At 46.0% G+C, this 25,177-nt stretch overlaps 1 protein-coding gene across 1 annotated transcript; it reads right to left on the bottom strand.

The window, feature by feature from the left end:
• Nucleotides 1-6,509: 6,509 nt before the first annotated feature.
• LOC124701292 (12-oxophytodienoate reductase 1-like) lies at nt 6,510-8,167 on the bottom strand. Its single transcript, XM_047233342.1, has 2 exons — nt 7,594-8,167; nt 6,510-7,485 (listed from the first exon to the last, which is right to left on the bottom strand). The coding sequence occupies exons 1-2, from the start codon at nt 7,943-7,945 to the stop codon at nt 6,692-6,694; spliced, it is 1,146 nt and encodes a 381-aa protein (XP_047089298.1). The 5' UTR covers nt 7,946-8,167; the 3' UTR covers nt 6,510-6,691.
• Nucleotides 8,168-25,177: the final 17,010 nt, after the last annotated feature.

Here is a 25,177-nt window from a genome sequence, read left to right as displayed (position 1 = left end):
CTCGCGTGCCGTAATGGACACATCTCGTCAGTCGTCACCCTATTTGTCATCCCCGTTTTACAGTAGACTACTTCTGTCTTTCCCGTTTCCTCTCGTCATCCTCTTTGTCATCCCCGTTTTATAGTAGACTATTCTCTTTCCCCTTTCCTCTCGTCATCTTCTTTGTCATCCCCTCTCAGCAGAACCATGGAGAACCACAGAACACAGTAGGACCCCTCCTTCGCTGTCACCCAGGAAAGTGGACTGCTGCTTCGTTTTCGCACAAAGCAAATGTACCTTTCATGAATTGAAGTACCAGCAGTCAGCAGTTCCTAAGGGCATCTCCAGCGGCGCGACGCATTTCGGACGTCCGAAATGTCCGTTTGCGTCGGCCCGCGGACGCGTTGTGGCCCAGGGCGACCGTTTGCGTCGGGGGTAGCTCCAGCGGTGCGGACGCATATTTTATCCGGGGACAGCGTCAAGGTCGCTAATGGCGTTTACGTCCCGTCGAGGACTGCCGCCGGCGATTAACTGTTCCCGCGCGACGACGATCGTTCCCGCGCGCGCCCAATACATTCGCAAGTTTCGCCGGCGTTTCGCGCGCGCGGGAAACACCCTGCGCGCCAACGCCGTTTCCCGCCCCGCCGTGGCTATATACGGTGGACACCGCCGGGTGCGACGGGCACACCTCACACTACCATCCATCCATGGCGGACCACATGAGTTGGGAGCAAGTTGTTGACATTTGCCGCCAGCTCCACCCGGAGGAGGAGGAGGACGAGGTAGCTGCCGCCGGCGTTGAGGCCCAGCAGCTGGACCTGGAGGTCGCGGAGGTGGAGGCGGGAGGCGGCAGAGCGCGCGGAAGGGCGCCTCGCGGCGACCAGGGCGGAGATCGCCAACGCCATGGCCGAGCTCGCCGACGCCAGGGCCGAGCTCGCGGAGGCGCGGGCGGCCCTCGCGGCCCCTCCGGCCGACGCCGTCATCCACGACATCGCGGACGACGACCCCCCGTGCCCGGGCGCTCGAGTGCGCCGGTGAGCAGCGGGTTCCGCTCGCGTCCTTCGAGTCCCCGGCGGGGACGCCCGGCGCCGCCAGGCTTTGGTGGCGGAGGAGGAAGCCGCCAGCTATGCGACGGCCATGGCTAGGGGGTTAATGTGCTCCGACCTGGACTCGCTCCAGCGTAGGGGCCGTTCTCCCGCGCGGGTCGAGCAGGAGAACCGGGAGTTGGAGGTCGCCATCGCCGCCAGGGACGAAGCTGTGGCGGCGGCGGCTAGGGACAGGGCCCGCTTCGTCGCCGACGTGGCGGTGATCCAGGCGGCGGTCCAGGCGGAGGAGGACGCGGCGGCGGCGGAGGAGGAGGCCCGGGCGGCGGCGGTCCAGGCGGCGGCAGAGGAGGAGGCCCGGGCGACGGCGGAGGCGGCGGCTAGGAAGGTTGCCTTTGCGACGGTGACGGCGCTGTGGCAGGACGAGATGTCCGTTCGCCGCCGTGCGCGCCGCGCGGAGTGCAAGAACCGCTCCCGCTTTGATGACGGCGCCGGCCCATCCGGCGGCCGGCAGTAGGGCGCGCGACTCGCGAGTAACCGAGGCCGGTGTAGGCCGCGCGACGGCGAGTAGGTACGGCCGTTGTAGTTTTAGGTTAACTCGACTAACCATCTCTGTAAAGATGGTCCTTTTGGCCAATCAATAGTAATGAAAAAATATTTTGCTTATCTAGTCACTGCCGACCGGGCCCGGATGTACCCAACGCGGACATTTTCCGCGACCGCCGAGCGTCCGCGGAGACGCAAACCTGGCGCATATTTGGGCCAGGTTTGCGTCTCCGCGGACGGGCCAGTCACTTTGCGTCGCCCCGCTGGAGCAGGGCCCAGACGCATTTCCGGTCACGGCGGACGAAAACGGTCGCTCAGCGACCATTTGCGTCGCGCCGCTGGAGATGCCCTAAGAAAAAGTATAGCACGTCGTCGTCAATAGAATGGTCAGCACAGAGTTGTAATTCTCCATACCCCAAAGCCCTTTCTTATGAATTTGACGAGTACTGAATCAATGAACAATCACGAGTTAACACGCCTGAACACAATTCTCCTATCTTTTACTAGTTTACTATAATGAACATAAACCTACACATAGTGCTCCAACTGTACATACATGTGAGCCCTAGCTGACTAAGAGCATGTCTAACAGGCCCCGTATAACCCGCCCACCCCGTAAAATTCCGGCGACATACGGGGCAGGCGCGGTTTGGGCCGTCTAGCAGGCCCCGTATTCGGGCCGCCCCGTTTCGGCGGAATACGGGGCCCAGGAAATCGGCCCCGTCGCCCCGTACATATAGTGGGCGCAGGTGCGAGTGAGGGGTTAACCCCTCACTCGCAACCCTAGCTCCGCCGCGCGCCGCCGCCTCCTCCTCCTGCTCCGGCGAGCAATTAGCCGCTCCCCCGCCACGCATTCCACCCCAAAAGCTAGGATGGACTCCCGCCGCCGCAGAGAGGCCTCGCCGGCGAGCGGATCGAAGCGATCCCGCTCGCCGGACACCGTAGAGGAAGCGTGGCGGCTGAAGTGCAAACTTTCCGCCGCCGGGAGCCGTCGCGCGGCCTGCAAGTACGCAGGCGCGCTGTACGTGCCGGACCCGCTCCGCGAGTTCGCCGCGGGTGGGCGGTGGTACAAGCAGGACCCGCCGCTCAAGCCGATGAGCGGCGAGGCGTTCGAGAAATGGCGCGCGCAGTGGCTGCGCGACCGCGCGGCGTTGGCGGAATGGAGGGCGACCATCGGCAGCAGCAGCAGCGGCGGAGGAAGCGGAGGCGGCGAGGAGGAAGCGGCGGCGGCGGAAGAGGAGGAAGAGGAGGCGGCCTACCGCCGTGCGGTCGCCTTGTCCGAGGCGGATGCCGCCGAGAAAGCGGCGGCGGAGGCAGAGGAGGAGGCGGCGGCCATCGCCGCCGTCCAGGAGTTCGAGGCGCGGCAGGCGCGGGAGGCCCGGGAGGCGCGGGAGGAGGCGGCGAGGATCACCTTCATCCCCTACGTCATCCTGGACGAGTAGAGGTAGGTTTAGATGTAGTATGATCTGTAGTATGATCAAAATGTATGTATGATCCCTAGTATGATCAATGAAGAAGAACTTCCCGGGGTTTTAATTTTTGAAAATACGGGGCGAAATACGGGGTCTGCTAGACGGCATGGCTCGAAATGGAGCAGTTTTTCGATACGGGGCGAAATAAGAGACTTATACGGGGCAGCGAAATACGGGGCCTGTTAGACATGCTCTAAGGTCATCTGGCATCTTAGCAGGTTAAGTTTGAGAGGCGCTGCTGGCGACAAACTTAACCTTGGTAAATCTAACGGAAGGGATCGACAAAAAAAGAAGAAGGAAAGGAGCCTGCAATGTCACGGGTAAAGAACCATCTAGAAGAGCAAACGTTTTCTTGTAAAGGACATCTTGAACCTTATTAGCCTGATGCGTCCATCAACATCAACAAGGTAAAATTAAACCGAAGGGATAAAAAAAGGAAAGTAGCCTGCAATATCATGAGTAAAAAATAATCAAGATATCTCACGTTTGTTGTACATAGAGGTAGACATCTGGGACCCATCATCCAGTAACGCCCCTTGATGGCGTAAAAGAACATAGGATCGTCAGAGCATAAATCCGCGAAAGAATTTCAGTTTTATATCGAACCCATAGAGAGAAAGAAGACAAGTATTATTATTCGGCGTTTCTGTTGCACCCAAGGTGTCACGTTGTCTTGAGTGAGTTGAATGTAAATGTGAAGGTGGTGAGTTGGAAACAACAATTGAAAAGTAATTGAGAATAAATAAAATTTAAATAGTAACGAAAACAAAATAACTGATTATGTTTGGAGTTTTCTGCAGATAAGTAGGCGCGGAGAAGTTCAGTTTATGGTGATAGTGAGTGTGTCATATAGATGGGTATACAGATGTAGTTGGTATGTTAAAGTGATTTTTGCATATTAGGATACAAATAGGCGAGCAACCCTTGAGCCATCTATCTACTCTATGCCAAGATCAATAAGCACTATTATCGTTGCTATCAACAATAGCCAGCATAATTATTGAGGTTGTGAGCCAGACCAACACATTAAGGTTAATGGTTCCATGTTATTCTCTTGTTCTGTTCACTTGTCTTTGATATCTCCACTATCACTAGGAGCTCACAGAGTTGCTAGACAACAATTATTCATCTATGCAGATCTCTGGATCATGTTTTCGGGCCCTAAATTATACAACAAGCATTAAGCAAACAATAGATAATCATTCTCATAAGTAATAATAACAATATCTTTCACAAATGGATGAAAATAGTAATAGGCACATCACATCTCATCAATCCCCTACATCACTCACGCCAAGGGGATTTACTCGCACATGAGAGAAGAATTGGACAAACATATGATGATATTATAAAAGAAGTTCATCTCGATATTACCGTAGCAAGTCACAAATGAGATCAAACCAAATCCAATCTCAAGAGTCTCGAATGTGAATAGAGTTTACAACCCTATTTTTTACAAAGATGAATCTCTCTCTCTCTCTATATATATATATATGTGTATATATATACATGTGGTGATTGTGATGGTGGAATGAAGAATCTTGAGGAGGACCGCGGCCAAGATCGAGGGATGAGTTCTTCTTCTTTGTCCGGGGACGAACTGTGGCGGCAATGAATTTTTTTCGTCTCTCATCCTTTCACAAAAGTTATTTTTTAAGATACCAAGGCGGCGCCGTATGGTACAATCACATGGTACGGTCCACCGTACCCATGATCGTTAAGACGTCCGCCGCTTGGAATGTGAATCTTCTCAATTAAGAACTTGCTTGATTTCCTCCAAATCTTCGTTCATGACTTGATTTCATGCCTAAATCGACCATTTCCTGAAAGTTTCATAGAAGCACACGAAAATGCAAGGTTTGTTGTATTTTGGTACTTTGCTAGTTAAGTAGAAAGCGAAAACCAATGAATACAAATAAAGCCCATATAAAACACCTCATAAAACACGTCATTTTTAGGAGCTATCATCCCTCAGCGTTAACACGGTTGTAGGGATCGAAAGAAAAAGTCAAGTAGCCATCAAGGGTAAAAAATAATCTAGGATAGGAAACGTTTCTTGTAAAGAAAAACTGACATCAGGAACCCATCAGCTAGAACCCTAAATAATTTTATCGGGGACGTCAACCAGGTCAAAACATAGGGCAGGATAAAAAAAAGCACAACTAGAGATGCGGCCATCGTGGCCCCATATTCCTCTCAACAACGTGTGGGTTCTGATTTAGGTTGACTTGACACGCGTTCCCGAAAAATTGGTATCTACCACTCATCAGGCGACCATCTCTGACGTTTTTCCCAAATCCGTGGCCCTAGAGAGGCTCCAAAATGAGAAAAAGAGTTTTGCAATCTACCGCGGAATGAACAAAAATCGTCGGGGATGGGTCATCATCGACCACGTTCATCGCCTAAGTTTGTCGCCCAAATGTAACTTTTTTTTGTAGTGGTACTTGATAAGTGACGTACTATCTCAGTTATTCACGTGTGGTATGTACTGTGAGGCCCACTTTGCTTATTCATATGCCTTGTGCTATTTGGCCGATGATTCATGGGCAACTGGATCAAGGCATGAAGTTAATAAACCATGTGCATTGTACAAACAAATATAATGTGAAGTGTACTAGGTTTGGTAACTTCATATATGAGATCTATGTGTGCAAAGTAAGTATGAGGCACTAAATATGTTCATTGCATTTCTATGTTCTTGCAATGGCCAATGATTAAATTCAACAGCACAATGCATAATTGCATGTGGACTCGAGATCAATAGCACAAAGTAAATACTAGGTTTGCATCGCCGCATGCCGCCACCACCGCTCCTTCCTGGCCCCATACACGCAGATCCAGTCTAGCCTTGCTTCATGCGAGCCCCGCCACGCCGTTTTCCCGTCGATTTCGACAGGTTCAGCAGAACCACTACCCGATCCGGTCGTCGGGATGCCTCCCCGTCACGCTCTCCCTGAGCTCCACCGGCTTCCTCTCCAAGTTTTTCTGTGACCTCGAGTCCCCATGCAATTATGCCAACACCAAAGTCTACTTGACAACAATCTATTTTAGTTTTTCTTATAAACATGAGCAAAAGCATTACCCAATGTTTTAATTAGCAGTCAAGTCAACAAGATGAGAAAAGAAACAATATTACTCCATATGTTTTTTAATACAAGGCCACTATGAACATATATTTTTTATGTATACAAGGTCAGTAATACTAATTGAGAAAAAATGATTAGATTTCAACTTCGTAGAATGATGCTCATTAATGTGAATATTGCATGCAGCTATAAGACTAGCCACAATTGAAGTATTATAGGTTGTATTATGCTCAAACGCTCAGCGTCAGCCAAGACCCAAAGACTTACCTACTTGGCTCCTTCTCGATTTTATCAAGAATTTCACATGGCGAAAACGTTCTTGTTGCGAAAAACTCGCCAAATTGTTACGAACAGGTTTTCCATGGTCAGTAATATTTATCTCATAGAAACTGAACAATAAATTCTCCAAATACTTTCATACACAAAAAATTGAAATGGATAGACAAAATATGAAAATGTACACATAGAAAGTCTACAAATTTACACACTACCACTCGATGCAACCTGTAAACGTACATTCAGGAACTTCATGTGATGTAAATTATATACCACAAATCTATGACATTTATTCGATCGATACGTTAGGAGCTGAAAATGAGTTGTTGTTATCATCGAGGAAAGGATAGTCCGTGTAGCCAATGACTGGATCTTGTGTGTAGAATGTGGAGCGGTCATACTCGTTTAATGGCGCACCTAGCTCGAACCTCCTCAGCAAGTCAGGGTTGGCCAAAAAAATTCTCCCATAGGCCACAAGGTCAGCGTAGCCATCAGATACCACCTTGTTGCCCTCCTCTTGATCATACCCACCGGCGGCAATGAAGGTGCCTTTGAAGGCTTTCTTGAAGGGCAATAGCCCATGGGGAATCTGTCTGCGCCCGTCGACAATGGCCATTCGTGGTTCTACCATGTGGCAGTAAAGAAACCCTTGGTGCTTATTGAGCTGCTCCACCAAGTAGGCGGCAAGCCCTTCTGGGTCGGAGTCGACGCAATCCATGTAGTCTACGAATGGTGACAACCTGATTCCCAAACGATGTGCCCCAACTTCGTGGACAAGAGAATCAACCAGCTCCACAACGAAGCGGCACCGGTTCTCGAGGCTACCGCCATACATGTCGGTACGGTCATTAGCGCTATCCTTCATGAACTGCTCAAGGAGAAACCCATGTGCGCCATGGATCTCAACACCGTCGAACCCTGCCTGAATGGCATTTCGGGCGGCACACCTGAAGTCTTCAATGACATGAGGTATCTCATCTATCCTCAGCCCCCGGGGTTTGGGATACACTATGCCAGCCTCATCGTCGGGGATTACAGCCTTGTCGGTGCTGGAGATAGGCGCCGGTTCATCCGTCTTGATTTCTGTTTTGCTTACACGATTAGTAAATTCTAGGAAGATACATTTGGATTCATGATACAGCTTATGAACATGCAAGGGCAAGCATGCACCATATGAATGAGCAAACGTACCAGTTGTGTAGACTCTCCCAACATGGGCAATCTGACAGAAAAACAAGGCGCCCTTGCGGTGGACGGCATCCACGATTGGCTTCCATGCCTCGACCTGTTCTTGCGTCCAGATACCAGGGATCTCTGGGTAACCCATAGAATCGGGGGAAATCACTGTGCCCTCTGAGATGAGGAGCCCGCCCCTGGTGGCACGCTGTGAGTAGTACACCGCCGCTTGCGGCTGTGGCACGCCGCCGTAGGAGCGGCACCGTGTCATGGGTGCAAGCACCACCCGATGGGATAGATCAAACTGCCCCATCTTGTACGGTGTTAGCAGTGGGATCGCCGCCTCTTTTCCCGCTTGGTGAGTCATCTTCTGTTCTTGACTCTTGATTGATTCTTCCTTACGCCTGAATGACCTGATGTTTGGCAGCTTGGGCGATATGATGTCTTTCAAACTCTATCTTACTCTTCTCTGCTTCTTGCTTCTCAGGAGTAGTGCTTTGTTCTTGGGTTGTAATGTTGTATCATGTATTTATAAGTCCCGAAGTGGAGTAGGAGTGGTCTTTGATCTTTCCACTGGACCGGTTCTCTCTTTCCCATTGACACTCGTGCGCCGAAGTGGAACAGGAGGACCCATCGCTGATCTTTCTATAACCGACCTGTTCTCTCTTTTCCCGTTTCCCCTCGTCATCCTCTTGGTCATCCTCGGTGACGAGAACCAACTGGAACCATGCGAGTATGCGACAGTAGCAGGCTAGCAGCTCCTCCTTCGCTGTCACCCGGGCAAGTGGACTGATGCTTCGTGTGCGCACAAAGCAAACGTACTTTTCATGCATTGAAGTTGAAGTACCAGCAGTGTCTTAGAAAAAAGTATCTCACGCTTGATTCAATAGAATGGTCAGCAGAGACGGAATCCTCTATGGCCGACAGAGTATGGACGACAGTGAGCTCGTACGTTTAAAATCTCGGTTTTAAAGTTTCAAAATTTTCTTTAAAAAACCCGGGTGTAGTCAATAATGTATTCTGCCTGTTTGGAAAAATCAACTATGACATACGTCGTATTGTAGTCTCAGTAAAAATGACAAAACTGTGTATCTAGGTGTGGTGAACAGTGCGAAGTACGAAATCGAATTTTCAAATATTCAAAATTTCAAGCTCACTATTGCCCGAGCAAACAAATGTTTCTTTCCTTATCAAGATTGGGAGGTCTCAATCCACATTGGTTAGTCCATTTTCTTATTCTAAACTGGAGACGTGCAGAGTGCCATAATATTGGTGGCACTTATCTTTGCTAACCCAGTGTTTCATCTGAGAACTAAACACACTGAAGTCTATTCTCATTTTGTCATTGAAAGAGATTGCAATAAATTTATTGGATTTTTGATTATTTTTTTGGAGTGAAAGAGAGCTTTATATAATCAAGGCATAATGTGTTACAAGATCATACACTAAGTCTGGTAGTTGGCTTGTGCAGAAACACGAACACGTCAACGTGTACCCTCGACGCCGAGCGCGCTGCGCGGCCGCACGCGCCGAGGGAGACTCACCGGAAGCGCGATACGCAAGACAATCCGGCGGGCTCTTTTGAGACCCGAAACCCCGCTAGCCCGGGAGGGACCCCGTCAGGGCTTGCGGCGGCTATGGGCTGCCCTAGGTCGGCCTGATCGCCCCTAGGATCTCTTGGATTCGCAGTCTCCAATCCTGAAGAACAACGAAGAACGAGAAGAAAGATACAAAGGGAGAGATAAAAGTAGATGAACACGAAGAGTAGTAGATGTGTTTGTTCGATTGGTGTTGGTTCAATCGGCTATGACCCCTCATGTATATAAAGGGCGGCTGGACTTTCCGTGTAAGATGGAGGGTTGGATTCACGTCTAAAACCCTAGATTGGGTCCAATTCGAATGGTTTGGTCCGAACTTTCTATAACTGTTCGGTCAAAAATGTATCTGCAACATGAGGGCCATTTTCGAGGTAGTAAACGACCTCAAATCAAAATCTCCTAAACAACAAAGTTGTTCGTCTCGAAAAAGCAAAGAACTTTCATCTTGGTCACTTTTTCATACGAGTTCATCTTGATCGCTCAATCGGGGTAGCAAGAAAAAAGATCAATCCTGGCGTTTTCGTCTGTGCTCCAACTCCGCTCGCGCCCTACCTTAGACACTTCTATGGTTGGGCGCCCCACCTCCGGTAATTCAAGTTTCAGCAGTATTTTAGCTCCATAAGTTGCATACTAACTTGGATCGTGATGATTCAAAAAGCAAAGTTGTTTGTTTCGTTGAGACGCACAATTTTCATGTCTATCACTTCTTCATTTGAGGTTATGTTAAAAGAGCTCTACTGAAAAACTTCATATCAATCCTCGAGAATACCTCTGACTGCTAGCATCGGCTATCAAGCTGGATCATGGCACAACTTAACATGGTGGGCATGGTGCCTCTTCAATGAGCAATAAAAGCTCGCCAAGGGAATCTTTTTAATTGCGCCTCATCCATTTTCACCTGTCACGGCAGGATTCTGTCCTTGATTAGCTATCGGCCCAAAACGAGTGTCAACACATGGCCCCCTGTTTTTCGGTAGAGCTTGCGTGTCAGAAAATAACTTGCTCCGTCTTTTAGCTAAGGATGATGTCAACACTCTATCGGCCATTGGTTCAAAGGGCGATAACTCTATATCGGCCATTTATGTAGGTTGTTTGCCACTTTGGTAGAACTTCTTCCAATAATTGCCTTTTGAGAACCATCACTTCTTGACGATTGATGAATATCACAAATGCCGTCATGTGCTCCACCTGTGGCAACCGTTGATGAACATTCATATTAACTCGTTTGATAATATTTTTCATGTAGACAACCATGAGCTTCCTCTTGTCTTCATCTTCACCTGTGATGACCCACAAGTATAGGGGATCGCAACAGTCTTCGAGGGAAGTAACACCCAATTTATTGATTCGACACAAGGGGAGCCAAATAATATTTGTAAGCCTTAACAACGGAGTTGTCAATTCAGCTGCACCTGGAAACGGACTTGCTCGCAAGAGTTTATCGATAGTAACAGTTTTATAGCAATAGCAGGTAGTGAAATATCAGCGAGCGGTGTAACAAAGACAGCGAGTAGTGATTATAGTAAACAACAGGATTAAAATATCGTAGGCACATGGATGGATGAACGGGCGTTGCATGGATGAGAGAAACTCATGTAACAATCAAGGTAGGGCATTTGCAGATAGTAATAAAACGGTATCCAAGTACTAATCAATCAATAGGCATGTGTTCCATATTTAGTCGTACGTGCTCGCAATGAGAAACTTGCACAACATCTTTTGTCCTACCAGCCGGTGGCAGCCGGACCTCTAGGGAATCTACTTGGAAATTAAGGTACTCCTTTTAATAGAGCATCGGAGCAAAGCATTAACACTCCGTGAACACATGTGATCCTCATATCACCGCCTTCCCCTTCGGTTGTCCCAATTTCGTCACTTTGGGGCCTCGGGTTCCGGACAACAATACGTGTATACAACTTGCAGGTAAGATCATAAAACAATGAATATCATCATGAATTGATAACATGTTCAGATCTGAGATCATGGCACTCGGGCCCTAGTGACAAGCATTAAGCATAACAAGTTGCAACAATATCATAAAAGTACCAATTACGGACACTAGGCACTATGCCCTAACAATCTTATGCTATTACATAACCAATCTCATCCAATCCCTACCATCCCCTTCAGCCTACAGCGGGGGAATTACTCACACATGGATGAGGGAAACATGGCTGGTCGATGGAGAGGCGTCGGTGGTGATGATGGCGATGATCTCCTCCAATTCCCCGTCCCGGCGGAGTGCCAGAACGGAGTTTCTGGTCCCGAGACGGAGTTTCGCGATGGCGGCGGTACGTGTTCTGGATGTCTTCTGGCGATTTCGTCTCACCCCCGTGCGTTTTTAGGTCGAAACCTTTAAGTAGTCGGAAGGGAGACACCTGGGGCTGCCCGAGGCGCCGCCACCATAGGCTGGCGCGGCCCAGGGGCCTGCCGCGCCGCCTGGTGGGGTGGCTGCCTCGTGGCCCCCTCCTTCTGGTCTTCCGGCTCCGTTATTCTTCTGTGAAAATAGGCTCATTGGAATTAATCCCGGAGTTTTTCCTGAAAGTTGAGTTTCTGCACAAAAACGAGACACCAGGGCAATTCTGCTGAAAACAGCGTTAGTCCGTGTTAGTTGTATCCAAAATACCCAAATTAGAGGCAAAACAATAGCAAAAGTGTTCGGGAAAGTAGATACGTTTTGGACGTATCAACTCCCCCAAGCTTAGCTTATTGCTTGTCCTCAAGCAATTCAGTTAACATCTGAGTGCGATAAAAGAACTTTCACGAACACATTTTATCATATGATGTAAATATTCTCATGATATGGGCAAGTACTTAAGCAACTCATAATAAGATACATGCAAATAAAGTCATCTAATAGCTATATCAATCATGGAAAAGGTACCAACAAATTAATAATAAGCATCATGAATCATGTCTATCAGCAAGATTGCAATGTTCATAGAAGGATATGATAAAGTGGTATCTCGCTTGCCCGTATTTGTACAGCAAAACATAAATGCTCGGGCACCTTTGAAGTTCATGGGAAGATTGGAAGTAGAGATTATCAAAGATAAAAGCATCAAAGTTATACCACATTTAATCACATTTTGGGACAAGCATATTGTACTAAGAATGACAGTTGTGCTCTCAAGAGGGTGCTCAAAGAAAGGATGGAGACTCAATGTAAAAGTAAAAGATTAACCCTTCGCAGAGGGAAGCAGGGATTAACATGTGCTAGAGCTTTTCATTTGTAAAACAGGAGTAAAGTTATTTTGAGAGGTGTTTGTTGTTGTCAACGAATGATAGTGGGTACTCTAACTACCTCGTCAACCAGACTTTCAAGAGCGGCTCCCATGAAGGACGTTATCTCTACCAGCAAGGTAAATCATCCCTCTTCTCTTTTGTTTACACATATATTTTAGTTTCATTATGGATGACACTCCCCCCAACCTTTGCTTACACAATCCATTGCTAACCGGATCCTCGGGTGCCTTCCAACATTCACATACCATGGAGGAGTGTCTATTTGCAAATTAAGTTGCTTACTGATAAATCAGGGCAAAACATGTGAAGAGAATTATTAATGAAAGTTGATTAATTGGGGCTGGAAACCCCGTTGCCAGCTCTTTTTGCAAAATTATTGGATAAGCGGATGTGCCACTAGTCCATTGGTGAAAGTCTGTCAGGAGTAAATGACAAGATTGAAAGATAAACACCACATACTTCCTCATGAGCTATAAAACATCGACACAAATTGAGAAGTATTTTGAAGGTTTAAAGGTAGCACATGAGAATTTACTTGGAATGGTTTGAAATGCCATGCATAGGTATTTATGGTGGACACTTTGGAATAACTTGGTTTTCAGGGGTTTGGAAGTACGAGCAGCGTTCCCGCTCAGTACAAGTGAAAGCTAGCAATAGACTGGGAAGCGACAATCAAGAGAGCAATAACTGTCATAATCATGCTTGCGGCAAAATAAATAAACAGAGGCATAAAAGTGATACAAGAACTCTGAGGCAAAGTAAATCATCGAGGCTTAATTGACTTTTGTTCAGTCATATGCATGCGTGAGCATGTGCCAAGTTGATTCAAGTGAATTATTCAGAGGAGGATACCACAATGTCATACCTATCTATGAATAAAACAATGCAAGCAAATATTTATGATATGCTACTCATATTAATAGATTGGAGCTAAACATGAGAGATCATGAACTACTAGACTTTCTTAAATGACATATACCTCACATGAACCAACTAAGCATGCTCACATGGATGAGTATATGTACAAAAATGAAAAAAAATAGAGTTCATACCATCCTCTCACCACAGTCGAATTGTCGTAGATCGTCATTATTGCCTTTCACTTGTGTAGCTTGAATAATATGGAATGAAAACCAAGCTCCAGCCACCGAAGACCACTGAACTCCATAATGAACTTTACAAAACCAAAGAAGAACAGCAAATATTTTTGGTGTTTTCGGATTGGAAACAAGAACAAAAGGAAACAAGCAAACAAAGCAAAATCTTTTTGGATTTTCTTATAGCAAACCAACGATAGCAAATAAAGCAAAATAGGAGCAACAAACGAAAATAAGCAAATGGTAAAGAGAAACAACAGAAATATTTTTGGTCTTTTTATGTTTTAGGAAAGAAACAAAGCAAAACAAGAAAATTAGAACTAAAATAGTCACATAAACACAAAGCAGCAGAAATTCGTCAAACTTGACAGCAGTACAGTAATCGATTTTTAAGAAATTCTTCCGCTGCCCAGCTCGAAAAGTGTTCAACTAATGAAAGTTAGATAACAACCTGGGGAACATGCAAAAAATTGGCTTCGCAAAATGACGTTCTGGCTGTTTTTGAGAATTTTTTTGGTATCAGTCCAGAATCTATTTTCAATCAGCACTTCCCCAAATATCATCTCCCTCTTATTAGAAAACCACTTTAAGAAGCTAAACAAGTATGTACAAGTATCCAGACAATTATAATATGCAATGAATGAGTGATGCCGGTATACCTCCCCCCAAGCTTAGGCTTTTGGCCTAAGTGGAGATCAACCCCAGCGAGGGTCAGGGTTCCACGCCGGTGGATCATACATGGTGTGATCATAATAAGGTCCCGGTGCAGAAGAAAAGGGTGAAGGCTCCTCATGTCCAAAATGTTGATGCGAAGAACTCGCTGCATCGGATGACAAGTCGAGGTGTTCCTCGGCCTCCTCCGTGTCATCCCCTGCATGATGGCCATCCCTTTCTATGTATGCATTCAGTTCACCTTCAGTGACTGACCAATCCTTCCTGGAATCAAGGTTAAACAAAACAGGTGCAGGCAATCCACTATCGTCTGAGAAGCTTCTCCCTTGACAAATCATCTTGTATAGACTCAAGAGCTCTTGCGGTAGTCCCCTAACCTTCTCGCATGATCCCCATTGTGGCACTCTAATTGCTGCACAAAAATCATCAAAAGGCAAGTTGACAGTTTTATTATAAATTTTGTATCGAACCATGGGGTTAGTTTGGGACCAAATGAATTCAAAATCCTGCACCACCGACATGGTTAGTTTTGCATATTGGCAAGGTTCACCAACAACAAAACCTTCCAACCCTGCATTGGAAATCAGATTTTGAACATCCCGTAGGATTCCTGCACTCCTCATAAAATCAACGCATGGGTAGTAAGAGGGGTATACTCCCTCTTCGCGGTTAACTCTCATAACCTGTTGCACCTCCAATTCTTGTTGGTTGAGTTGGTGCCTATTCCACTCCATTTTCTGAAATTTTTCAACAATCATTATAAAAGTTGATTTGGAGACATATAATTGAGGGAAACTACTATAGGAACTTGGTAGAGTACTAAACATGCATCAAAACTAATTTTTACAACTTAGAACAAGCATGCAAGCTCACTAAACATGTTACCTACAGCAGCAAAATATTCAAGATATACTCAACCAAACAAAATTCTATTTGGATAATCGGAGGAGTCACATACCGGAGAGCAAATGTGCCAAATTTCAGACGAAATCTGGGCTGAGCAAAGAGATCGAGAAATCTTGAGCTCTTGAGCAGAAACGCGAGTGAGAGAAAGTGAGTACGAGTATTTTCGGGAGAGAGAGTGAGATGGGAGGAAGAGATGGGTTAGTGGGGCAAGGAGGGGCCCACACCACAGGGTGGCGCGCCCCCCTTGCTGGCCGCGCCGGCCCATGGGGTCCAGCCCCAGGGTGCCCCACTGGTCAGCCCCTGATGCTCCCAGGTAGCTCTTCGAAAAATAAGACCAACGGTATAATTTTTGTAAATTTTTGAGAACTTTGAAAAACACACATTTCTGGGTGTTAAAATTATTATTACATGGCAGAAAAAGATGTTTCAAACCTCTAAACAACTAAATCATTTTGCAAAACAAGTAGTGCTACAGCAAGTAAAGCAAGTGGAGGAAGAAAGAAATGTTGTTTAGCTCTTCTATGCATATAAAATGTACTTGTTAACAAGGTTGATCACACTACAAGGAGAAGGCCTATTGCCGGCGCACCTATTTGGTCTACCGCCGGCGCATCCTAGCCCGCCGGTGCGAACGGGCCGGTGATAAGTGGCTACTGCCGGCGCACCACCCTGTGCGCCGGCGGAAGTTCATCTACTGCCGGCGCACCAGCATTACTTCGCCGGCAACGGGCTTGTTCCACCGGCGCACCTGCCACTGCGCCGGCAGTAGGGCTGCCAGCACTGGCGCGTGCGATGTGCGCCGGCAGAAGGGCATTGAGGTGCGCCGGCAGTAATATTCGAAAATTCAATTTTCCCGCTTTTTCCAGACATATTACAATTCATATTTGCATATTTATATAGAAGTATATAACAGTTCACATTTAGACAACGAGTACATGCAATATGAGAAGCACATAGAGAGCCAAGTTTCATTTCGGTATCAATACAAAAATACGCAAGTCTCGTTGATTCATACAACACATGTGCATATGCAACACCGAACGACGAAGTTTCACAAAGTTAGAAGTCTCGGTACATAGTCGTCACAAGTATCGTCATACACCTCACAATGTAGGTCCTAACCTAAACTACAATCACATAGAACATGACCAACATGGTCATGATGACCATCATCACGAAGGCCATGGTCTTCATCCGGTTCCTCCTCATGTCCCTCATCTCTCCCGCTACATAACGGGCGTATCTTCCTTCCGCCTCCACCCTAGTGGGGTATCCCTTGTAGCCGTTGCCGCTGAAACGGTGCACTCCGTCTCCGACGGTCCTCCCGGCCGTCGTAGACTCCAGGAACCCTCCCCTTGTACACGACATATGTCGTCGGCATCTCCATTCACAAGACAAGTAAAACGTTAGTACCAATGCAATGAACAAGTGCCAACTCAAATAAGAGACAAGTAGTACGAACTAAATAGCATGTGCCTCATACTTTGTTGGTCGAAATAAATAATAACATACGAGGATGGTGTCAGCGAGGCTAGGTAGGATGCACAATAGATTGATATTTGTGGCCATCACACCAAGCCTCACTGGCCCCACCCCGGAGTGTACAAGTGACCGAACATTTTAATCATCGGCCAATGCAATTAAGAAGTGCGAACTCAAATAAAAGACAAGTAGTACAAATTAAATAGCGTGCCTCATAATTTGTCGGTCGAAACAAATATTAACATCCAGGGATGGAGTCAGTGAGGCTAGGTAGGATGCACAAGAGATTGATACTTGTGGCCGTCGCACCAAGGCTCACTGGCTCCACCCCCGAGTGTACGAGTGACCGAACATTCTAATCATCGGCGAACTCCAAATACGAGGCAAGTAATGCAAATAATTATTAAGCTATCTACGCCATAATCTTGAAATATATAGCAAAGTAAATGAAACTATAGACACATGTTCACATGCACATTCATACAACTAACTAAAAGCAACAAGTCGATTCTATTGGAATATATAGCAATTATTACAATACGGAAGTTCAAGGACATATCGTTCAAGCTTTAGCAAGTGTTCCCGTCGTAGGATCAGGTTGTACGCCTAGGGGGAATGGACGGCAGCCCTCAAGCGAGTTGAACGGCCTCTCATCACGCGACATCTCCAAGCGGAGTTCTATCTCGTCATTAGGTGGTAGACCGTAGCCGTAGAAGAACTCGCCGGACCTAGCGTTGACATCCTGCGAGATTACCGTGCAAATGAACTGCCGGATGCGACCCCGGCTCTTTCTAATCTCTCTATCGTGGTCATCCGCCATGTTTGCAAACCTGTTTCGAGATTCTCTCGGCAGCAACATGTCATCTGCGTACTTTATGTACTCCTGCATCCGAAGGATGGCGTACCACGCGTCCATCCCATTGTCTTGCGTCGACCGCCCGAGGCAGGGGAAGTTGGTTGTGTGGGTTAAGACCAAGCCTCCTCGGGATTTCCTCTCTACTTTGAGGGGGCTCGCCTTGTTGGCGAAGCCGGTGAGAGCATCATTGAGAAGGGCCCTGATGTGGGTGTAGTCTTTCTTGCGGTCCCTACCCGAGTCGAGATAGACCGCATACGAGTGTTGCGGGTGCACGACGATGAGGGTGCGGAACTTGTCTCTCGCGGAAAATACACGGATTAACCTTTGGAAATGCAAATGGAGATATAGGATAGAATGGTGATGGGGGACTAGCGAGTGATTACTTACTCGGGGAAGTAAGGGATGATAATGGCGCCCTTTTTAATGTTCGCCGACGATGAAATCCTCGACCTCGCTGGGTGGCAATCGCGCGATCCCCGGCGTTGCGGATGATGCTCTCCCGCATATAGAAGGGGTCCATTATCGCGATGGTCGGCGTCCCCTCCTTAACAATCCGGGAAGACAAGCTAAGAGCAACTAGGCGAACCACACTAAAGTGGAGCGCTTGCATGCGATAGATGCTGAAGATGTCGTTGAACCGGATGAAGCACAAGTCCGCGGGGTACTTCTCGACGAAGTTCATGCCGGCTGGCACCTTCGCCACGAAGAGAGGGTAAGCAGGATCTTTTGATTTGAGAAGAATGTTCTCCACATGCTCGACAGGTCTCATGCAAGCTCCTCATATCCGGGGTGAGTTTATTCAGGACATGCTCCGGCAGCATCGGTTCACCCAAGTGATGCAGAGGTCGCCAATTGTTTGGCAACTTGTCAAGGAGTGGGACCTTGTCCTTGGATTTGGCCGCCGCCTTGTCTTTGGCGTCCTTCTTATTTGCCCTCTTCCTCTTCTTGGGTTGTAGTGCTGGACCATCCATCGCCGTAGTGGCCGTAGCACGGAGTGTGTTTGGGCTCAGCATATTTTTGACGGCAGCGGTGGCGACCTCCTCAGGATTTTCCTCCTCAGCCGTTTCTTGAGAATCGAACAGCTTCTTGGAGCACACATATTTCGATGCCGGCGCATCCTCATGGACAACTTGTGAAGACGTAGGAATATCCCATTGGAAGTTCTCACGTTCGTATTCCTCGGCCTCTGGCGCAGCTGGCTGTTGTGGTGGGGCGCTGACCTCTGGCGCAGCTGGCCGTTCTGGTGGGGCGATGACCACCGGCGCCGCTGGCTGTCGTGGAGGGACGCTGACATGTGGCGCCGCAAGGTGCTTGTCTTTGCTTGCCGTCGACTGATACGTCTCCGACGTATCGATAATTTCTTATGTTCCATGCCACATTATTGATGATATCTACATGTTTTATGCATACTTTATGCCATATTTATGCGTTTTCCGGAACTAACCTATTGACGAGATGCCGAAGGGCCAGTTGCTGTTTTCTCGTTGTTTTTGGTTTCGAAATCCTAGTAAGGAAATATTCTCGGAATCGGACGAAATCAACGCCCAGCATCCTATTTTTCCACGAAGCTTCCAGAACACCCGAGAGCCACCAGAGGGGAGCCCTGGTGGGCCCAGATGATAGGGCGGCGCGGCCAGGGCCTGGGCCGCGCCCCCCTATTGTGTCACCGCCTCGTCGCCCCTCCGACTCAGCCTCTTCGCCTATAAAAAGGTCCCTGACCTAAAACCTCGATACGGAAAAGCCACGGTACGAGAAACCTTCCAGAGCCGCCGCCATCGCGAAGCCAAGATCTGGGGGACAGGAGTCTCCGTTCCGGCACGCCGTCGGGACGGGGAAGTGCCCCCGGAAGGCTCCTCCATCGACACCACCGCCATCTCCATCAACGCTGCTCGTCTCCCATGAGGAGGGAGTAGTTCTCCATCGAGGCTCGGGGCTGTACCGGTAGCTATGTGGTTCATCTCTCTCCTATGTACTTCAATACAATGATCTCATGAGCTGCCTTACATGATTGAGATTTATATGAGTTTTGTATCAAAATTCATCTATGTGCTACTCTAGTGATGTTATTAAAGTAGTTTATTCCTCCTGCACGGTGTAATGGTGACAGTGTGTGCATCGTGTAGTACTTGGCGTGGGCTATGATTGTGATCTCTTGTAGATTATGAAGTTAACTATTGCTATGATGGTATTGATGTGATCTATGCCTCCTTTCGTAGCGTGAAGGTGACAAGTGTGCATGCTATGTTAGTACTTGGTTTGGTTATGTTGATCTGTTATGCACTCTAAGGTTATTTAAATATGAACATTGAATATTGTGGAGCTTGTTAACTCCGGCATTGAGGGTTCGTGTAATCCTACACGCTTAGTGGTGTTCATCATCCAACAAGAGGGTGTAGAGTCTAGCATCTATCTATTTATTCTGTTATGTGATCAATGTTGAGAGTGTCCACTAGTGAAAGTATGATCCCTAGGCCTTGTTCCTAAATATCGCTATCGCTCGCTTGTTTACTTGTTTTACTACATCTCTATCGTCTCGCAATTTTACTACCATCAATCGCACGCCAGCAAGCACTTTTCTCGGCGCCGTTACTACTGCTCATATTCATTCATACCACTTGTATTTCACTATCTCTTCGCCGAACTAGTGCACCTATTAGGTGTGTTGGGGACACAAGAGACTTCTTGCTTTGTGGTTGCGGTGGTTGCATGAGAGGGATATCTTTGACCTCTTCCTCCCCGAGTTCGATAAACCTTGGGTGATCCACTTAAGGGAAACTTGCTGCCGTTCTACAAACCTCTCGCTCTTGGAGGCCCAACACTCGTCTACAAGAATAGAAGCACCCGTAGACATCAAGCTATTTTCCGGCGCCGTTGCCGGGGAGGAAAGGTAAAAGGCTCTCATACTCCGGTCCCGGTGTAAAGTACTTTTCTCGTTGCCGTTGTGTGTGTGCTCGAAGCTATTTCCTTTAGATCCCGCAATTGCATCTTTTTGTTTCTTGTTTACACTAGTTTGGCATACTCGGACAACAATGAGCTTCTTATTCTATTTCCTGATTTAAGACATGGATGGTTTGATGCGAAAATTAAAAAACCTATGGAACATATTAGTATGAACGCTTTGAACACCATTGTTGCTAATGATATGGAAAATTCTAAGCTTGGGGAAGCTGGCTTTGATGAGCATGATATTTTTAGTCCCCCAAGCATTGAGGAGAAAATTTACTTTGATGATACTTTGCCTCCTATTTATGATGATTATAATGATAGTAGTCTTTTGGTGCCACCTGTTATGGAGGATAAATTTGATTATGATTACAATATGCCTCCTATATTTGATGATGAGAATAATAATGATAGCTACTTTGTTGAATTTGCTCCCACTACAACTAATAAAATTGATTATGCCTATGTGGAGAGTAATAATTTTATGCATGAGACTCAGAATAAGAATGCTTTATTTGATAGTTATATTGTTGAGTTTGCTCATGTTGCTACTGAAAGTTATTATGAGAGAGGAAAATATGGTTGTAGAAATTTTCATGTTACTAAAATGCCTCTCTATGTGCTGAAATTTTTGAAGCTACACTTGTTTTATCTTTCTATGCTTGTTGTATTATGCTTCATGAATTTGTTTATTTACAAGATTCCTTTTCATAGGAAGCATGTTAAACTTAAATTTGTTTTGAATTTGCCTCTTGATGCTCTCTTTTGCTTCAACTACTATTTCTTGCGAGTGCATCATTAAAACTGCTGAGCCCATCTTAATGGCTATAAAGAAAGAACTTCTTGGGAGATAACCCATGTGTTTATTTTGCTACAGTACCTCTATTTTATATTTGTGTCTTGGAAGTTGTTACTACTGTAGCAACCTCTCCTTATCTTAGTTTTTTTGCATTGTTGTGCCAAGTAAAGTCTTTGATAGTAAGGTTCATACTAGATTTGGATTACTGCGCGTAAACAGCATTTCTTGTCGTCACGAATCTGGGCCTAATTCTCTGTAAGTAACTCAGAAAATTATGCAAATATACGTGAGTGATCCTCATATATGTACGCAACTTTCATTCAATTTGAGCATTTTCATCTGAGCAAGTCTGGTGCCTCAATAAAATTCGTCTTTACGGACTGTTCTGTTTTGACAGATTCTGCCTTTTATTTCGCATTGCTTCTTTCGCTGTGTTGGGTGGATTTCTTTGTTCCATTACCTTCCAAGTAGCTTTGAGAAATGTCCGAAGTGTTAAGAATGATTGTGTCACCTCTGAACATGTGAGTTTTTGATTATGCACTAACCCTCTAATGAGTTTGTTTTGAGTTTGGTGTGGAGGAAGTTTTCAAGGGTCAAGAGAGGAGGATGATATACTATGATCAAGAAGAGTGAAAGCTCTAAGCTTGGGGATGCCCCGGTGGTTCATCCCTGCATATTTCAAGAAGACTCAAGCATCTAAGCTTGGGGATGCCCAAGGCATCCCCTTCTTCATCGACAAATTATCGAGTTCCTTCTCTTGAAACTATATTTTTATTCGGTCACATCTTATGTACTTTACTTGGAGCGTCTGTGTGCTTTTGTTTGTGTTTTTATTTGAATAAATGCTTGTGTGGGAGAGATACACGCTCCGCTGGTTCATATGAACACATGTGTTCTTAGCTTTTATTTTTCATGGCGAAGGTTGAAACTGCTTCGTTAATTGTTATATGGTTGGAATCGGGAAATGCTACATGTAGTAATTCTAAAATGTCTTGAATAATGTGATACTTGGCAATTGTTGTGCTCATGTTTAAGCTCTTGCATCATATACTTTGCACCCATTAATGAAAAAATACATAGAGCTTGCTAAATTTGGTTTGCATATTTAGTCTCTCTAAAGTCTAGATAATTTCTAGTATTGAGTTTTGAACAACAAGGAAGACGGTGTAGAGTCTTATAATGTTTACAATATGTCTTTTATGTGAGTTTTGCTGCACCGGTTCATCCTTGTGTTTGTTTCAAATAACCTTGCTAGCCTAAACCTTGTATCGAGAGGGAATACTTCTCATGCATCCAAAATCCTTGAGCCAACCACTATGCCATTTGTGTCCACCATACCTACCTACTACATGGTATTTCTCCGCCATTCCAAAGTAAATTGCTTGAGTGCTACCTTTAAATAATTCAAAATTTATCACCTCTGATTTGTGTCAATGTTTTATAGCTCATGAGGAAGTATGTGGTGTTTTATCTTTCGATCTTGTCATTTACTTCGACGGACTTTCACAATGGACTAGTGGCTTCATCCGCTTATCCAATAATTTTGCAAAAAGAGTCGGCAATGGGGTTCCCAGCCCCGATTAATTAACTTGCATTAATAATTCTCTTCACATGTTTTGCTCGATTCATCAGTAAGCAACTTAATTTTGCAAATAGACACTCCTTCATGGTATGTGATTGTTGGAAGGCACCCGAGGATTCGGTTAGCCATGGCTTGTGTAAGCAAAAGGTTGGGAGGAGTGTCATCCATAAATAATGAAACTAAAGTACATGTGTAAACAAAAGAGAAGAGGGATGATCTACCTTGCTCGGTAGAGATAACGTCCTTCATGGGAGCCGCTCTTGAAAGTCCGGTTGATAAGGTAGTTAGAGTGCCCACTACCATTCGTTGACAACAACAAACACCTCTCAAAATTTTACTTTTATGCTCTCTTTATGTTTTCAAAACCAAAGCTCTAGCAAAAATATAGCAATCAATGCTTTCCTCTTTGAAGGACCTTTCTTTTACTTTTAATGTTGAGTCAGTTCACCTATCTCTCTCCACCTCAAGAAGCAAACACTTGTGAACTGTGCATTGATTCCTACATACTTGCATATTGCACTTGTTATATTACTCTATGTTGACAATTATCCATGAGATATACATGTTACAAGTTGAAAGCAACCGCTGAAACTTAATCTTCCTTTGTGTTGTTTCAATACCTTTACTTTGATTTATTGCTTTATGAGTTAACTCTTATGCAAGACTTATTGATGCTTGTCTTTAAGTGCTATTCATGAAAAGTCTTTGCTTTATGATTCAGTTGTTTACTCATGTCATTACCATTGTTTTGATCGCTGCATTCATTACATATGTTTACAATAGTATGATCAAGGTTATGATGGCATGTCACTCCGGAAATTATCTCGTGTTATCGTTTACTCGCTCGAGACGAGCAGGAACTAAGCTTAGGGATGCCGATACGTCTCCGACGTATCGATAATTTCTTATGTTCCATGCCACATTATTGATGATATCTACATGTTTTATGCATACTTTATGTCATATTTATGCGTTTTCCGGAACTAACCTATTGACGAGATGCCGAAGGGCCGCTTCGTTTTCTGTCTGTTTTTGGTTTCGAAATCCTAGTAAGGAAATATTCTCGGAATCGGACGAAATCAACGCCCAGCATCCTATTTTTCCACGAAGCTTCCAGAACACCCGAGAGCCACCGGAGGGGAGCCACGGTGGGCCCGGATGATAGGGCGGCGCGGCCAGGGCCTGGGCCGCGCCCCCCTATTGTGTCACCGCCTCGTCGCCCTCCGACTCCGCCTCTTCGCCTATAAAAAGGTCCCTGACCTAAAACCTCGATACGGAAAAGCCACGGTACGAGAAACCTTCCACAGCCGCCGCCATCGCGAAGCCAAGATCTGGGGGACAGGAGTCTCTGTTCCGGCACGCCGCCGGGACGGGGAAGTGCCCCCGGAAGGCTCCTCCATCGACACCACCGCCATCTCCATCAACGCTGCTGTCTCCCATGAGGAGGGAGTAGTTCTCCATCGAGGCTCGGGGCTGTACCGGTAGCTATGTGGTTCATATCTCTCCTATGTACTTCAATACAATGATCTCATGAGCTGCCTTACATGATTGAGATTTATATGAGTTTTGTATCACAATTCATCTATGTGCTACTCTAGTGATGTTATTAAAGTAGTTTATTCCTCCCGCACGGTGTAATGGTGACAAGTAGTGTGCATCGTGTAGTACTTGGCGTGGGCTATGATTGTGATCTCTTGTAGATTATGAAGTTAACTATTGCTATGATGGTATTGATGTGATCTATGCCTCCTTTCGTAGCGTGAAGGTGACAAGTGTGCATGCTATGTTAGTACTTGGTTTGGTTATGTTGATCTGTTATGCACTCTAAGGTTATTTAAATATGAACATTGAATATTGTGGAGCTTGTTAACTCCGGCATTGAGGGTTGTGTAATCCTACACAGTTAGTGGTGTTCATCATCCAACAAGAGGGTGTAGAGTCTAGCATCTATCTATTTATTCGTTATGTGATCAATGTTGAGAGTGTCCACTAGTGAAAGTATGATCCCTAGGCCTTGTTCCTAAATACTGCTATCGCTGCTTGTTTACTGTTTTACTGCATCTCTACTGTCTGCAATTTTACTACCATCAACTGCACGCCAGCAAGCACTTTTCTGGAGCCGTTACTACTGCTCATATTCATTCATACCACTTGTATTTCACTATCTCTTCGCCGAACTAGTGCACCTATTAGGTGTGTTGGGGACACAAGAGACTTCTTGCTTTGTGGTTGCAGGGTTGCATGAGAGGGATATCTTTGACCTCTTCCTCCCTGAGTTCGATAAACCTTGGGTGATCCACTTAAGGGAAACTTGCTGCTGTTCTACAAACCTCTGCTCTTGGAGGCCCAACACTGTCTACAAGAATAGAAGCACCCGTAGACATCATCGACCCCGAGTAGGTGTTGATCCGAATTAGG

Source organism: Lolium rigidum, chromosome 3, assembly GCF_022539505.1.
Source record: "Lolium rigidum isolate FL_2022 chromosome 3, APGP_CSIRO_Lrig_0.1, whole genome shotgun sequence".
NCBI classification, from domain to species: Eukaryota; Viridiplantae; Streptophyta; class Magnoliopsida; order Poales; family Poaceae; genus Lolium; species Lolium rigidum.
The sequence above is the reverse complement of the archived record's forward strand: the minus strand, read 5'-3'. Positions and strand labels throughout refer to the sequence as shown.